At 44.5% G+C, this 15,558-nt stretch overlaps 1 protein-coding gene across 1 annotated transcript in view; it reads right to left on the bottom strand.

Annotated features, from left to right (window-relative positions):
* The window catches only part of ARHGEF15 (Rho guanine nucleotide exchange factor 15), a 9,159-nt gene extending 2,480 nt beyond the window's left edge, over positions 1 to 6,679 (bottom strand). Inside the window, 14 exon segments of the mRNA XM_027857259.1 lie at position 1; positions 4 to 59; positions 158 to 318; positions 829 to 921; positions 1,006 to 1,080; positions 1,685 to 1,814; positions 1,979 to 2,131; positions 2,329 to 2,489; positions 2,710 to 2,894; positions 3,021 to 3,076; positions 3,459 to 3,498; positions 3,999 to 4,316; positions 4,733 to 5,383; positions 6,611 to 6,679. The exon segment at position 1 is cut by the window's left edge and continues 149 nt beyond it. Coding sequence (XP_027713060.1) covers position 1; positions 4 to 59; positions 158 to 318; positions 829 to 921; positions 1,006 to 1,080; positions 1,685 to 1,814; positions 1,979 to 2,131; positions 2,329 to 2,489; positions 2,710 to 2,894; positions 3,021 to 3,076; positions 3,459 to 3,498; positions 3,999 to 4,316; positions 4,733 to 5,333 — 2,030 coding nt within the window. The 5' untranslated portion in view covers positions 5,334 to 5,383; positions 6,611 to 6,679.
* Positions 6,680 to 15,558: the final 8,879 nt, after the last annotated feature.

Here is a 15,558-nt window from a genome sequence, read left to right as displayed (position 1 = left end):
CTGGCTGGGCCTGAACCAAGGACCGGTGGGCATAATCCAGAACATACAACCTTTGCCCACTGCCCGGAAGAGAGATCATCAGGAAGGTTGCCTGGTATGCCCTCCTCTCCACCCTTCACACATGCTTCCCCCACCATCACCCAGAAGGCCTGCCCACCTCTTAGGCTGAGTGATGAGCAGTAGGTCACTGAAGAGCAGGAGGCAAAGGGGAGTAAGTCTGGGGCGAGAATTGAAGAGGGACCTGCCCTTCCGGCTTCCCAACTCCATCAGCTCTCCTTGCAGTTCCAGACGCCGGGACCAGGAGACCAGAGGTAAAGCCTGGTGTAGGGGTTGGGAAGCAGACGTAAAAGACTCACAGCTCTACCTTCCTGTACCCTACTCTGTACACTGTTTTGTTCTTGATCAATTGTTTTTAGTCACGTCCAACTCTTTGTGAACCCACTTGGGGTTTTTTGGCAAAGATACTGGAGTGTTTTGCCATTCCCTTCTCCAGCTCATTTTACAGATGAGGAACTGAGGCAAACAGAGTTAAATGACTTGCCCAGGGTCACACAGTTAATAAGTATCTGAGGCCAGATTCTAACTCAGGGAGATGAGTCTTCCTGACTCTAGGCCCGGTGCTCTATCCACTATGCCACTTAGCTGCCCCTAGCACATCCCCCCTCTATATGATTCCCTCACCTCCTACCCCCAAAAAACCCAGGGCCTGGGCACTGCTACCAGAGGAACTTGGACAGCTAGGACCTGGAGTTAGAAAACGGGAGGATGGGGGTGATGTGAGTGAGACCCAGTGGGGGATTTGGGTGCCAGGGATCCAAGGTCACTGACCTTGACTTTGTGGAAACGCAGCCTCTGGCTGAGCCGGATCAGCTCCTCCGTCTGCTTCATTCGCCCAACTTCAGCACTGCATCGCTCAATAATCTGGGGAGAAGGACCTGTGTCACCCTATCTCCTCCTGCCTATTCCATCTTTGCACCTGACTCCCAGGTTTCAGCTCTCCCATACCTTGCTTATGGCCCCCAGTGCTCTCTGGGCGTTCTCTCGTCGGCTGGAGCCCTCCTCGGTCTGCCGAAGGATGTTCTGTGAGCAGAGAAGGAAGGGTGACCCCAGAGCTCTAGGATCATAGGGGCATTGATTTAGATCTGGAAGGGATCTTAAAGGTAATTTAGTCCAATACCCTTATTTTACAGATGAGGAAACTGAGGTCTAGAGTTGAAATGACTTGCCCATATTCACACAGGTGGCAGAACTAGGATTTGAACACAAGTACCATACCCTCTTTCCACTGCACCTACTGTTTAATTTGTAACTGATGAGTCTAGAAGCATAAAAAGTGGGGTGGGGGTGGGAGCAAGGATATCACTTAGTCGGGAGAATCATGGATTTCTAAGGAACAAGCAATCAAAAAACCAGAGATTTCCAGCCCCACCTTGGGAAACATGGATTGGAGGCTCTGAAGATGGGGTGCCCTCATTTGAGGACTATGGAGTTTGGTCAAACTGCAGAATGAGTCAGTGAGCTCCTGGATTGGGGAGTCCACATCGGGAGTTTCTCTGATTTGGAGAAAATCCTCCCACTCGGCAGAATCTCTGTATGAGCAAGCCCTGAGTAGGGTTGATTCCCACCCCAGAGCAGGCAATGCCTGGTTCAAGGGGTGCCAGGCTTGGGGCCCTGGCCCTAGCACCTGAAGCAACATTCGGAGTCGGGTGATGCGCTGGAATGGAAGCAGCAGGAAGGAAGGCAGTGGAAGCCTCTGGCACTGGGGCAGGCTCTGCAGCCGATGTAGTTCTGCTGAGAAACGCATGTTTGTCTCCCTGCAGAAGGAGGACACAGGATCTAGCAGCTGAGCCCCAGATGCCTTCGCCAGGATCTAACTGGCCGCCTGCCTCCCCATTCCCCTTAGAGCTTCCAACCCTCCAACCCTCCCCTAACTTTTTCCTTCCAGTCCGCAGATGTCAGGGGTCAAGGCAGCCCTTACATCAAGCGTCTGTATGTCTCCTCCTGATACTGCTGATTCCTCACATAATCCACATACACGGAGAAGGGGCCCTCAGCGTGGGCATGCACCACATCGCACAAATCACTGATGTGAGGGGACCTCCTCACTCGGGATAGCAGAACTCCCAGAAACCTACGGGAATGAGGTTAGGGAGTCGGGATGTCTGGGTCCGTGAGAAGGGCCAGGAGAATACCCTACAGAACTGAATTTGGGGATCAAAAGAGTGTCTGGGATAGAGGAAGAGAGAACTGGGAATTGGGGGATTGGAAACCGGGGGTCTTAAAGGAAGCGGGGACAGAGGGGACAGAAACCTGGGAAGGCAGACTGACCGCTCGCTGACACCCTGGACACGATGCACATTAGAGAACAAAGTATGGTGGTCTCGGGGTGTCAGCGTATCCCGGAGTGAAGCACTTAGCACAAAGGTATCCATCAGTAGTTGAAGTGAACGGAGGTAGGATGCCTCTGATGTCACCACCTCAAATAGACTCTGGAGAGGAGTTAAGAGATGTGGAAGAGAGATGCCTTCCAGCTTCAGATCTATGAGAATCCAGGTTCCTTGCCCCTAGTTTGTCTCCGCTGATCCCTCCCAGCCTCAAATCCCGCTCATACCCAAGAACCAGACCTCCAACCACCCAACTCCAAGCTCTTCTTTCTTTCCATTCCTTTCCCTTCAGTTCCCATTTCCTGTCCAGACGCGGGTGTCTGACCTCCTGCATCCGCCTCTCCTGAGGGCTCAGGGTCTTTAAGAGGCCACTCTCCCGCACGGTAGGGAGCTCCTGCCACAGTGTATTTCGAGGTTCTGAGGGTTCTCTAAGGTTTGCTGGGAGGAGCTTCCCGTCCTTGCCAGCTCCCCACAGCTCTTCAGCCAGCACAGCTGTCTGGTACAGGGGCTCTGAGGAAAAGGTAATAGAAGGTCAAGGTGCTCCTGGGCAATGACCCAAGTGGCCAGCCTCAAGTCCCTTGCTCTCCCTCTCCAGACCCTTCTGCTTCAAAAATCCAGGAATACAGAGCCCCTCACCATCCTGCAGAGGCAGGCCCCAATCCTGCTCATTCAGAACCTCTAGCTCTTGGTCCCTGGAGAGAGAAAGAGAAATAAAAACTCCCTGGAAGTTTAACTGAGGCAGTATTCTGGCTGCACAAATATAACCTCTGCCCTCAGGGAGCTTACGGGCAAATTGCAAAGGTCAGGGGTGGGGGGAGATAAGACATAAACAATGAAGAATTAAGTAACAACATAGGATGAACTATCACAACACAGTACATGATTAAATGTCAAATGAATGGTAAGTACAATTAATGTACTAGCAATTCAAAAGAGCAAGAGAACCACTCAGAAAGAGTGAACAGGGTTCATGGAGGAAGAGGGCCTTTCCTTTGGCCTTAAAACATGGTCTACCCTTCAAATCAAATTTGGAGATGGTTAGGGTGTTGGGCATTATTGGAGGATATCTGGTACCTGCCCACAGGAATCTCTGGACATTCTTCCAGACTGTCACCTAGAGAGAGAAACCACAGTGAGGAGTAAGGCATTTGACTCCCATGGCCAAAGATTCCTCAGCTCCCATCAGGGAACCACTAGACAAACTATATCACTTATCAGATACTGGACTAAAGGAGGAGCTAATGAAGGAGCCAGCAACTTTGGGAACCACAGAATGTCAAAGATGGAAGGGCCTCAAAAAATTCAAATGAATTTTTAAAGATAGATTCCTTCTACATAAAAGATACTGTGCTAGGTGCTGGGAATATAAGAAAAAATGAGACGGCCCTTGCCCTAAAAGAACCTCATCTCTGGACGGATGTTACATAGCACGTCTTCAGGAGCAGGTCTTGTGCTGATTCTCAACCTGAGCTGATGCCTCTTGGTCTGTCAGGAATTGTGGTTTCCTCCCTTTCATGGAGCTGCATTCCCTTTTCCCTCTTCTCTCTCCCTATCCTCAGCGTCTACTTCCCTCTGGAATGCAAGCATCCACGCCCCATTCTCAGGTCCCAATACCTGGGCAAGTCCAATCTTTGGAGGGCAGGTTGGAGTCTGTCTGTGGAGGATGCTCAGGGCAGGTGGCCTCCTTCCTGGCCCAAGTCGGTTTGGGAGGTGTGAGAGGGGGCAGGAGTCTGTGCTCCACCATGGATCGGTAGGATGTGAGAATGACAGAGGTGTTCTTGTTACTTGGGGGGCTGGGGAGAGAGCGCGCGGGACGAGGAGGAGCACGGGGGACTTCCTCACTATCACCTACAGATACCCACTTAAGTTCCAGGCCAGGATGTGCCAAATGACAGAGACAGGGACAACGAGGTGGGCAAGACAAAGGAGTATCTGGGAAGAGACAAAAGACACTTGAGTGGATAGGCCTCCAGCACTTATATCTTTCAAGATCCCAGGCATTTAATACATTTATTTAAATTTTGTCAGTATTAGAAGGTATTTTACTGGTCATAAAATCCAACTCTCACATTTATACAGAAGAAAAACCTAAGACCCCAAAAGAAGACTTGACCAAGGTTATACAACTAATCATTAGCAGAGCTGGTTTTGAACCAATGTTCTTACTTCTCCAGTCTAGTACTCTTTTTACTACATATAATACTGTCACCAATTCAAATTCTCTGTTCTCTAAGCCTCTTGAAAACCCATATATTCAACCTCCTGGATTCTGTTTCTCTCTCTAGATTTGGTCTTTTCCAGGTCTCATAAACCACTCTATGACCTCAAGCCATAGTCTCACTGCTTACCCAGACATCCATTCTCCTGGGGTCCACTCCCTGCCAGATGCTCATGGCAGTCTTCTTTGTCTCCATTTTCATCCACTCCACCCTGGAGTGGGGCTTCCCCAACTTGACCTCCTACTGTGGACCCTGCCTCAAACCTCCCAGCTAGTCTCCGGACAGTGCCAGTTACTGAGGAGTGATGGGGCAGGGACAGGAATTTGGGAGATGAGGACTGGGAGGGACTGATAGGTTCAGGGGAATTGATGCGGGGAGCTGGGAATGGGGGAAGGAGTTTAGGGAGACCAGGGCTTAGGTCCTGGGGACTTGGGGAACTGGAAGAAGAGTCTGGTGGAGCCAAAGAAAGGGAGCTAGATTTGGGGGATGGCGTGGATGGAAGAGTTAGGGGCTTGGTAGAGGTAGGGAGAGAATCACACAGTGGGGAGAGTGAGGTTAAGATTAATGGATCATGAGAAGTAGGGGGGGTGGCTACTGCTTGGTGGGAGGGCCCATTGAAGAGTGACCCTGGGGGTGGATTAGTCCGTGGTCTCGAAGGAGGGTGGGGACGAGTGACTCGAGGAGGCTTCTGAGATGGAGGTGTTGCTGGGGGAAGAGATTGGGCTGACATCTTTGTCTGAGTTTAACAAGGGTAGGGGGACCTGGTCCTGAAGGCATCACCTTCATTGAGGAGAAGAGAAGAGATTTAGGTCAGTAGCTGAGGGTTAGAAGATATAAACATTTGAATTTATAAGCAATTTTGTGAAAATTATTTGGATGTCCAAATAGTGAACCCTTAAAAATAGAATTTCTACATTTGTTCTCTCTCCCTCGATTTTTCATTTTCTCCTCTTTCTCACTCTCTCTTCCCCTTCTCATCCTGCTCCTTTCCTCCTCTTCCATTTCTTTCTCTTTCCTGGTTCTCATTCCAGTTCCAGTGTCTTATTTGAGATGTCTGTCAAAAGTGACATCCCAGTCTTGATTCCTCAGTTTCTGTCTCTGCATTTCCTGACTTCAGGAACCTGGGGAAATGAGTCAGAGCTAAAGGAGGGTGGGTGAGAAGGGGGCAGGAGAGAGGAAGGGAGAGTGGATGCTTTGTGACAGGGTGAGGGGATGGGGGATGTCAATAAATTAATAGAGAGAACTTGGGAGTGAGAGAGATGCAGAGACAGAATGCAGAGGTAGAAAGACAGGCAGTATATATCACTGTTTTCTAGTTCCCACCCCCATTTCCAAGTTCCTCTTTCTCCTGGACTCTCCCTTTCCGGATTATTTTTAGCTTTATTTTCCTGCATGGAGAGTCCTGGAGCCTCTGGCTCAGGGACATCCAAAGAGGACTAGCCTTCTCCACTGCAGCCTCTTCCCACCCCAGCCTAAATCCTCACAGCCCCATACTTGCCCAGAGAGAGAAAAATGAACTGAGGAAAGGGCCTGAAGTTGGTGTTTTTGTGAAGGTAGGAGGATGTGGATAGGGCCGAGTGGGGGTCTCTGTGATGGAGCCTATCCTTAGTGTGAGGAAGGAAATTCTGAAATAAGATAAAGCCCCAAAGACAGTGCCAGACCTGTGGAACATCCAGGGGTTTCCCAAACCTGCCTCAGGACCTAGAAGGAGAGAGACACCATCTCCCTCTCCCAGAGCCCCAGTCACTGACGATTTGTGAGGTGGCCTCAAGCAGATGAACCCCTCCCCCCAATCCCAGATATTCTCTTCTGCTCAGGACCCCAGGTATCCTAGACCCACCTGCCCATTTTCTTTAGGGACTCAGATATCCCAGGTTCCAGTTCTTCCCTTTCCTCCAGTTTCCATTCCCTTTAGGGTCCCAAGCATCTGACCCCTTAGTGCCTAGCTCTCTTCTTCCTCCCCCAACTCCCATCCCTTCCAGGGACCCAGGACACCCTGACTCTTACCGGGCAGTCCCCTCCGCTCTTGATCACCTCCTGTTGCCCTGTGAGTTGGGGCAGGAAACAGGAATCAGGTCCCTCCTCCCAACCGGACACTCCTCTCCTTCCCACCCCCACCCCCAATCCCCCCCAGAGGGATACTGAACAGGGCTTTTTATTGGATGCTGGAGATCAGGATGCTTGGATCCCTTCTGGCAGTGAACTTGGGTAGGAGGGATCCTTTAGGGAGCAAGTCTAAGTGGGGGACTTGTGAAGGCAGATATATGCCTTCTTTGGATGTGTAATCTTGTACATTCTTGTCAGATTGTGGTGACTTCATGTGGAGATGGGCCAGTTGAGGGTGTATCTCAAGGGACAATGGGTGTGTCTTTCCTATGGTTCTATGATCTATGTTTCCCAAGTGTGTGTCTCTCCTTTCTTGTACTAATTTAAGGATAAGATTCATAGTTGTGAAACATTCTAGGTTCAACTTCTGAACAAATAGTTGCTTTGGGAATACAAATTCTAGCTCTGCTACTTACTACTTGAACAAGTCACTTAAACTTTTCAAACCTCAGTTTCCTCATCTGTAAAATGAGTGGAAAGGACTAGATGATCTCTAAAGTTCCTCACAACACTAAATCATGCTAAATTATTTTGTAATTTTGTTTCTTGTGTCTCTTTCCCTTCTCACATTTCTGTCTCTCTCTTTGCCACTATCTCTCTCTCCTGATTTTTCTCTCCACACAAATTTCTTCCCCTATGGCTCTATCTCTCCTCATGCCTCTGTCTTTTCTTGCTTCTCTCTCACTTTCTACAGGCGACTCTCCATCTATCTCTCTCTGTTTCTTTTTTCCCTACGTTTTTTCCAGTGCCTTTATTTCTCTCTCCTTGTTCCTTGGACTCTGTCCTTCCCCTCACCCTTTCTCTCTCTGTCTCTATCTCTGCCTCTCTCTGTCTCTGTCTCTCTGTCTCTTTCCTTCTTCTCCTCTTACTCCTCTTTCCTTTCTCTGCCTGTACCTGTGTGAATCTTTCTGTCCCTGAGTCTCTGTTTCTTCCCTTAAATACAGTGCTATTTTGGAAATGAATGGAAGATCCCTGCTCAATCCAGCCTAATATTTTGACATGTTGCCAAGGGATGTCAAATTTAAAAATTAGGATTTCCCCCACAAACACCCTGATTTCCCACAATCACTCCTTCTGGCTCCATTGTCCTTAAATTTATCTAAACCTTTTTTAAACACCTATGTCTTTGTTAGTCTCCAACACCCTGTGCCTGAATCTCCTTTTCTTGGCTTGTTGCTGTATCTCCTGGGCCAGAGGTAAGGATACAGATAGGGATCTCTAAAGAGGAAGCCAGTTCCCTGGCCCCTCCCAGACCATTGTGTCAGGGGCAGGGCTGTGGATGTTTGTGTTTAAGCAGAGGGAGGCGGGGCAGTGGGCAGTAATAGGGGGACAATGCCTGTGACTGACAAGTCATTTCTTCGGCACTGTCTACCACTTAGGGGCTCTTTAACTCCACCAAGATCTCTGTGTCACAATTCAGACATCTTAGTCTCTACCTCTGAATCTCTGTAATTCTGTAGCCCTGCTGGTGTGTGTGGAGGTGGGGGGTTGGGGAGAGGGAGAGGGATAGCTTTTCTTATCCAACCCTCAGCTCATAAGACTCTTTGAAAAAAGCAGAAATGGGGGGCAGCTTGATGGCACAGTGGACAGAGCACTGGCCCTGGAGTCAGGAGGACCTGAGTTCAAATTCAGCCTCAAACACATAACACTTACTAGCTGTGTGACTCTGGGCAAGTCACTTAACTCCAATTGCCTCACAAAAAAAAAAGAAAAAAAAGAAGCAGAAATGTGGGGAGAGACAAGGCAGCCAAACAGATTTTATATTTTATCCTAGAGGTGATAAAGAGCCAATGGAGTTTATTGCATAGGGAGGTGACATGATCATACCTGTACTTTAGGAAGATGACTTTGACAGCTGAGTGGAGGATGTACTGAAGTGGGGAGAAATTTGAGACAGAGGGACGAACCAAATGCTATTGGAGTAGTCCAACATATAAGGTGATGAGGGCTTGCATTAAGATTGTGGAAGTGTCAGAGGAGAGAAGGAGGCAAGGCGGTGGAGGATGGTGGTGGCCGCAACAGTAATAGGGAAGTTAGGAAGAAGGAAGGGCCTAGGGGGAAAGATAATGAGTTCAGTTTGGGACATACTAAGCTTAAAAGTTCTATGGGACGTCCAGTTTGAGGTGTCCAACGGGGAGTTTGGAGACTGGATATCAGCAGAGAACCTGGGGGTGGATGAACAGCTCTGAGAATCATCTGTATAGGGTTGATAATTAAATCCATGGGACCCGATGAGATCAGCAAACAAATAATATAAATGGAGAAGAGAAGAGGGACAAGGAAAGAATGTTAAGGGACATTCACCATTAGTCATCATGACCTGGATGGAGATTCAGCAAAGAAAATTGAGAATGAGTGGTCAGACAGGGGGAAAGGGAACCAGGATTGAATATTGCCAAGAAAACCATGAAAAGAAAACATCAAGAAGAAAAGGAGGATCAACAGTGTCAAAGACTGTGGAAAGATCAAGAAAGATGAGGAGTAAGAAAAAGCTATTAGATCTGACAATTAAGAGATCACTGGTAACTTGGGAGCGATGGTTCAATAAGCTGAATGAGGTAAGAAGCCAGACTATACAGAATCAAAGAGTGAAAGGAAAAGAAGTGGGAGTATCTATTGTAGATAGCCTTTTCAAGGAGTTTACCCAGGAAAGAGAAGAAAGATAAAGAATGATAATTACTGGGGTTGGATTACATAAGTTTTTTGAGGATGGAGAGAGATGGGCATATTTTATAAGCAAAGGGGAAACAGCCAGTAGAAAAGAAGAGATTGCAAATTATTGAGAGAGTAGAGGTCATAAAAGGGGCAATTTGCTGGAGAATACAGGGAAAAATAGGATCATTTGTGTATGTAGAAGAGGTTTTCCTGGCAAGGAGAAGGGCTGCCCCTTTATGTGAGACAAGGGTGATACAGAATATAGTGGAATGATGTGAGATGAGGAAGAGAGGAGAAGGGGGGGTCTCTGCAAATGGCCTCAATTTTTTAGTGAAATACGAAGTGAGGTTCTCAGTGGAGAAGATGGGAGGAAAAGATCCATAGGAAGTTTGAGGAAGGATGAAAAGGTTTTGAAAAGTCACTGTGGAGGGAGGATAGTGAATTAATTAGGTAAGTGTAAAGGGATTGCTTTGCCACGGTGAGGGCCAAGTTGATATCATGCAACATAAATGTGTAGTGAACCAAATCAGCATGGTTTTGTGATTTTTCTCCAACTGCATTTAGCAGCACATGAATAGGAGTGAAGGCAGTTGACAGTGGGAGAAATGCAAGTCCAAGGTTTGCCAGGGTAAGATCAATGATAGAATAATGCCCAGGATCATATAGGTAATAAAAATATAATAGCAAAAGCTGACATTTATGTAGCATTTACTATGTGCCAGGCACTGTGCTAGGTGCTTTACAAATGTTATCTCAATTGATCCTTTCAACAAACCTGGAAGATTGGTGCTATTATTATCCCCATTTTATAGATGAAGAAACTGTCATACAGCTAGTAAGTGTCTACAGCCAGATTGAACCCAGGTCTTCCTGACTGCAGGCCCTGCACTTCATGCACCGCACCACTAGTGGCTTCAGAAAAGAGAGTATCCTGGAGATTTATAGAGATCTTGATTGGGTGATCAATCTGGATAGAAAAGCCTCAAAGGAGGAGAAGTTACTGAGTGATATTGGTAGAGGGAGAGCCTTGAAGTGGCCATGAGGAGCAAAGATTCTGACTCTTCAGTCATGAACAGTGAGTAGAAGGGTATGATTGACAGTATAACCAGAACTGGAAAGAAGGGTCGGGGAAGCTTTGTCATCATGAAGGAGGCAGCTGTCATTGATCAACAGAAGATAGAAGAAATGAAAAGGGAAAAGGTTCAAGATGAAAACAAGTTTATTAATTTTTGAGCAGGCATTTTTAAAAAAAAAATTTTTTTTTTCCAATGGGCAAAATCTGCCTTCTTACCCATGGAACCTCACTACCTCCAATTGCAAACAAAAGATAAGCAAAATCTGTTTAAAATATTTGTAGTCAATCAAAATAAATTTTCACATTGACCATGTCCAAAAAATATTTGTCTCATTCTGTACTCTGAGTCCTTTACCTCTCTATCCAGAGGTGTTTCATTGTTAATTCCCTGGAATCATGATTGGTCATTACGTTGAGAAGAGCTCCTAATTCTTTCAAAGTTATTTGCCTTTACCCTATTGTTGTCATTGTATAAATTATTCTCCTGGTTATGTTTACTTTACTCTGAATCAGTTTGTACAAATCTTAAGTTTCTCTGGAACCCTCTCCATCATCTCTTATAGCACAATAGTGTTCCATCACATTTATATATCATAACTTGTTCATCCATTATGGTGTAATTAATTGACATTAATTGAAATTTCTGTTTTTAAAAATATGTTTTATTTGCAAAATAGTTTAATCATTAATTATATCATTACTTGGGAAATTAGCTGCTAAAAACATAAAGAAGTTCATCCTATTTTGGGTTTTTGTTTTTTTTTGTTTGTTTTGTTTTTTACATATGAGGCAATTGGGGTTAAGTGACTTGCCCAGAGTCACACAGTTAGTGAGTGTTATGTGTCTGAGGCCAGATTTGAACTCAGGTCCTCCTGACTCCAGGGCCAGTGCTCTATCTACTGTGCCACCTAGCTGCCCTAAAACACTATTCCTTTTTTTTTTTTTTTGCAAGGCATTTGGGGTTAAGCGACTTGCCCAGGGTCACATAGCTAGTAAGTGTCAAGTATCTGAGGCCAGATTTGAACTCCAGTCCTCCTGGCTCCAAGGCCAGAGTTCTATCCACTGTACCATCCGGCTGCCCCGTTAGCCTATTTTAATTTTGGCCCCTACCTACTGCCAACTTGTGCAGATCTGTGCTAAGAGCTGAGGATACAAAAAGAGGCAAAAGACAGTCCCTGCCCTCAAGGAGCTCACAATCTGATGGGGGAAACAAGTAAACAAATATATTCAAATAAATTATATATAAGATGAATAAGAAATAATAGAGGGAAGACACTAGAATTAAGAATGGTTAAAGGGCATTAAAGGAAGCCAGAGAAGGCAGCGGGCAGAGACGAGGAGGGACAGCACTCCAGGCCTGTGGGACAGGCCAGAACAGAGAGAAGGATCTTGCTCATGGAACAGCTGGGAGGCCAGTATCACTAGATCAAAAACTATGCATTGAGGAGTAAGGTGTAAGAAGACTGGAAAGGTGGAAGGGGACTAGGTCATAAAGATCTTTGAATACCCAATATAGGATTTTGCATTTGATTCTGGAGTTGACAGAGAAACAATGGAGTTTGCTGAGTCCAGAGGAGTGACATGGTCAAATCTGTACTTTTGGAAAATCACTTTAGTGGTTGAATGCAGGATGGATTGGAGTGGGGAGGGAATTGAGGCAGGCAGACCCACCAACAAGCTATTAAAATGATTGAAGCTTGAGGTGATGAGGGCCTGCACTAGGAAAGGAGGCAACATATTCAAGAAATGTTGCAAAGCTGAGATCGATGGACCTTGGCAACAGATTGGATGCGGGAAGTGAGAGAGAGTGAAGAGTAACCTAAGTTACAAACCTGAAGGACTGGGAGGATGGTGTTGCCCTCTACAGTAACAGGAAAGTAAGAGCCAACAAGGGTTTAGGAGAAGAAAATGAGTTCTGTTTTGGATATATTGAGTTTAAGATGGCTAGCGAACATGGAGATCAATATGTCTGAAAAGCAGTTGGAGATGCAAGATTGGAGGTCAGCAAAGAGTTTGGGACAAGACAGTTGTGTCTAACTCTTTATGATGCCATTTGGAGTTTTCTTGACAAAGATACCAGAGTGGTTTTCCATTTCCTTCTCCAGTTCATTTTACAGATGAGGAAACTGAGGCAAACAGGGTTAAGTGATTTGCCCCTGGTCACTCAGCTAGTAAGTTTCTGAAACTGCATTTGAACTCAGGTCTTCCTAACTCCAGGCCTAGTGCCCTACCTATCCACTGTGCTACCTAGCTGTCCCTATCAACATAGAGATGATAATTAAATCCATGGGAATTGTTGAGATCACCAAGTGAAATAGTATCGAGGGAAGAGAAGAGGGCCCAGGATAGAACCCTGTGGGACACCTATGGTTAGACATTACCAGACTAAGCATTTATCACAATATTTCCAATTCACAGGGAAGTAAAAGTTAGAAAAAATTTAAAAGGGAATATCTCATCACAACAGAATTTTTTGGCAAAAGTGAAAATGAGGCTGCAATCAAACCTAATTTCCAAGTTTTCATTTTGTTAACCAAACAAGGAGGGCAATTTACTGATGTTGAGTTAATTAAATTGTGTTTGATAAAGCAGCAGGAGACATGTGTCCAGAGAAAATCAACTTATTTAAGACAATTAACCTTCAGGCTCGATTAAAACCACATGCTCATGTATTGATATTAGTATTTGGCAGTACCCATCTGTGTGAAAAGATGTTTTCAAAGGTAAAATATTTACAATCTCCCTACAGATCAGCATTAACAAATGGACATTTACAATTGATTTTGATGATAGGGAACACTAACTTTGACCCTCAATTAAACAAAATGTTATACCCTCAAAATAGAACTCCATTCTTCTCATTAGTAAATCTGTATTACAAAAAGTTTGTACTCGATTATTATATTTTGAATTTTATCAATAAAAAAATTGTGGAAATTTGTCCCTCTTGTTATATAGATTCCTCCTCCTCTTCCTTTCCCTTTCCCTTTTTCTTCTCTTCCTCCTCCTCCTCCTCATCCTCATTTCCTCCTCTTCTTCCTCCTCTTTCTTCTTCTTCTTCTTCTTCTTCTTCTTCTTCTTCTTCTTCTTCTTCTTCTTCTTCTTCTTCTTCTTCCTCTTCCTCTTCTTTCCAGTGGTGATATTTCCACCTGAAGTACAACCCCTCCACTCTGGAAGCAGATCTCTCCCTTAAGCACAAAGTTGAAAGTCAAGAAATAGTCTGGAAAAATGAGCAAATAGCAGAAAAAGATCCTGACTATAGAAAGTGACTATGGTGACAGGGATGATCAAAATACAAACTCAGAAGACAACAAAGTCAAAACTGCTACATCCAAAGCCTCAAAGAAAAATATGAATTGGTCTCAGGTCCTGGAAGTGCTCAAAAAGGATTTTAAAAATCAAGTAAGAGAGGTAGAGGAAAAATTGGGAAGAGAAATGAGAGTGATGCAAGAAAATAATGAAAAAAGTTTGGTAAGGTAGGCACAACAACATAATGAAGAAAATAACACCTTAAAAAACAGAATAGGCCAACTGAGAAGAACTTCTTAAAAAGTAGAATCAGCCAAATGGAAAAGGAGGAACAAAAGCTCACTGAAGAAAATAATTCCTTAAAAATTAGAATTAGGGAAGTGGGAGCTAATGACTTCATGAGACATCAAGAACTAATCAAACAAAATTTTAAAAGAATTTGAAAAAGAATGAAAAAATAGAAGAAAATGTGAAATATTTCATTGGAAAAACAACTGACCTGGAAGATAGAGCCAGGAGAGATAATTTTAAAATTACTGGACTGCCTTAAAGCCATGACTAAAAAAGGAACTTTTTCAAGAAATCCTTCAAGAAATTGTCAAGGAAATCTGCCCTGATATTCTAGAACCACAGAGTAAACTAGAAATTGAAAAAAAAAAAAATCCCTTGATCACCTCCTGAAAAAGACCCAAAACTAAAACTCCCAGGAATATTATAGCCAAATTCCAGAGCTCCCAGGTCAAGAAGAAAATAATGTGAGCAGCCAGAAAGAAACAATTCAAATATCATTGAGCCACAGTCAGGATAACACAAGATTTAGTAGCTTCTATGTTAAAGGATTGCAGGGCTTGGAATATGATATTCCAGAGGGCAAAAGAACTAGGATTACAACCAAGAATCACCACCCCAGCAAAACTGATTCAGGAGGAAAAATAGATATTTAATGAAATAGAGGACTTTCAAGCATTCCTGATCAAAAGACTAGAACTATATAGAAATTGACTTTGAAATACAAGACTCAAGCATAAAAAAGTAAACAGGAAAGAGAAATCATAAGGGATTCAACAAGGTTAAACTGTACATTCCTGCATGGGAAGGTGATACTTTTAACTCCTAAGAACTTTCTCATTATTAGGGCAGTTAGAAGGAGTATACATAGACAGAGGGCACAGGTTTGAGTTGAATATAGTGAGATGATTACCTAAAAAAATAAAATTAAGGGGTGAGAAAGAGGAATGCATAGGGAGAAGGGGAAAGGGAGAAATAGAATGGGGTAAACTACTGACATAAAAGAGGCGGGAAAGTTTTTACAGTGGAGGGGAAGGTTGGGCAGGGGTGGAGAGTGCTTGAACCTTACTCTCATTGGAATTGGCTCAAAGAGGGAATAACAAACACAATGAGTTGAGTATAGAAATCTATCTTAAGGGCAGCTAGGTGGCGCAGTGGATAGAGCACTGGCCCTGAAGTCAGGAGGACCTGAGTTCAAATCTGGCCTCAGACCAAACGCTTGACACTAGCTGTGTGACCCTGGGCAAGTCACTTAACCTAAAAAGAAGGAAAAAAAAAGAAATCTATCTCACCATACAGAAAAGTGGGAGTAGAATGAAAGAAAAGGGGTGCTGATAGAAGGGAGAGCAGTCAGAAGCAAAACACTTCTGAGAATGGACAGGGTGAAAGGAAAGAGAGAGAAGGATAAACAGAGGGGAAAATAGGATAAAAAAGGAAATATAGTAATCATAACTTTGAAAAAAAATTTACAGCAAGTTTCTCTGATAAAGACCTCATTTCTCAAATATATAGAGAACAGAGTTAAATTTACATAAATAAGAACCATTCCTCATGGTCAAAGGATATGAACACACAGTTTTCA

This window comes from Vombatus ursinus, unplaced genomic scaffold (assembly GCF_900497805.2).
Source record: "Vombatus ursinus unplaced genomic scaffold, bare-nosed wombat genome assembly UNPS02011916.1, whole genome shotgun sequence".
Classification (NCBI taxonomy): domain Eukaryota; kingdom Metazoa; phylum Chordata; class Mammalia; order Diprotodontia; family Vombatidae; genus Vombatus; species Vombatus ursinus.
Note: the sequence above shows the minus strand (reverse complement) of the source record. Positions and strands in the feature narration are given on the sequence as shown.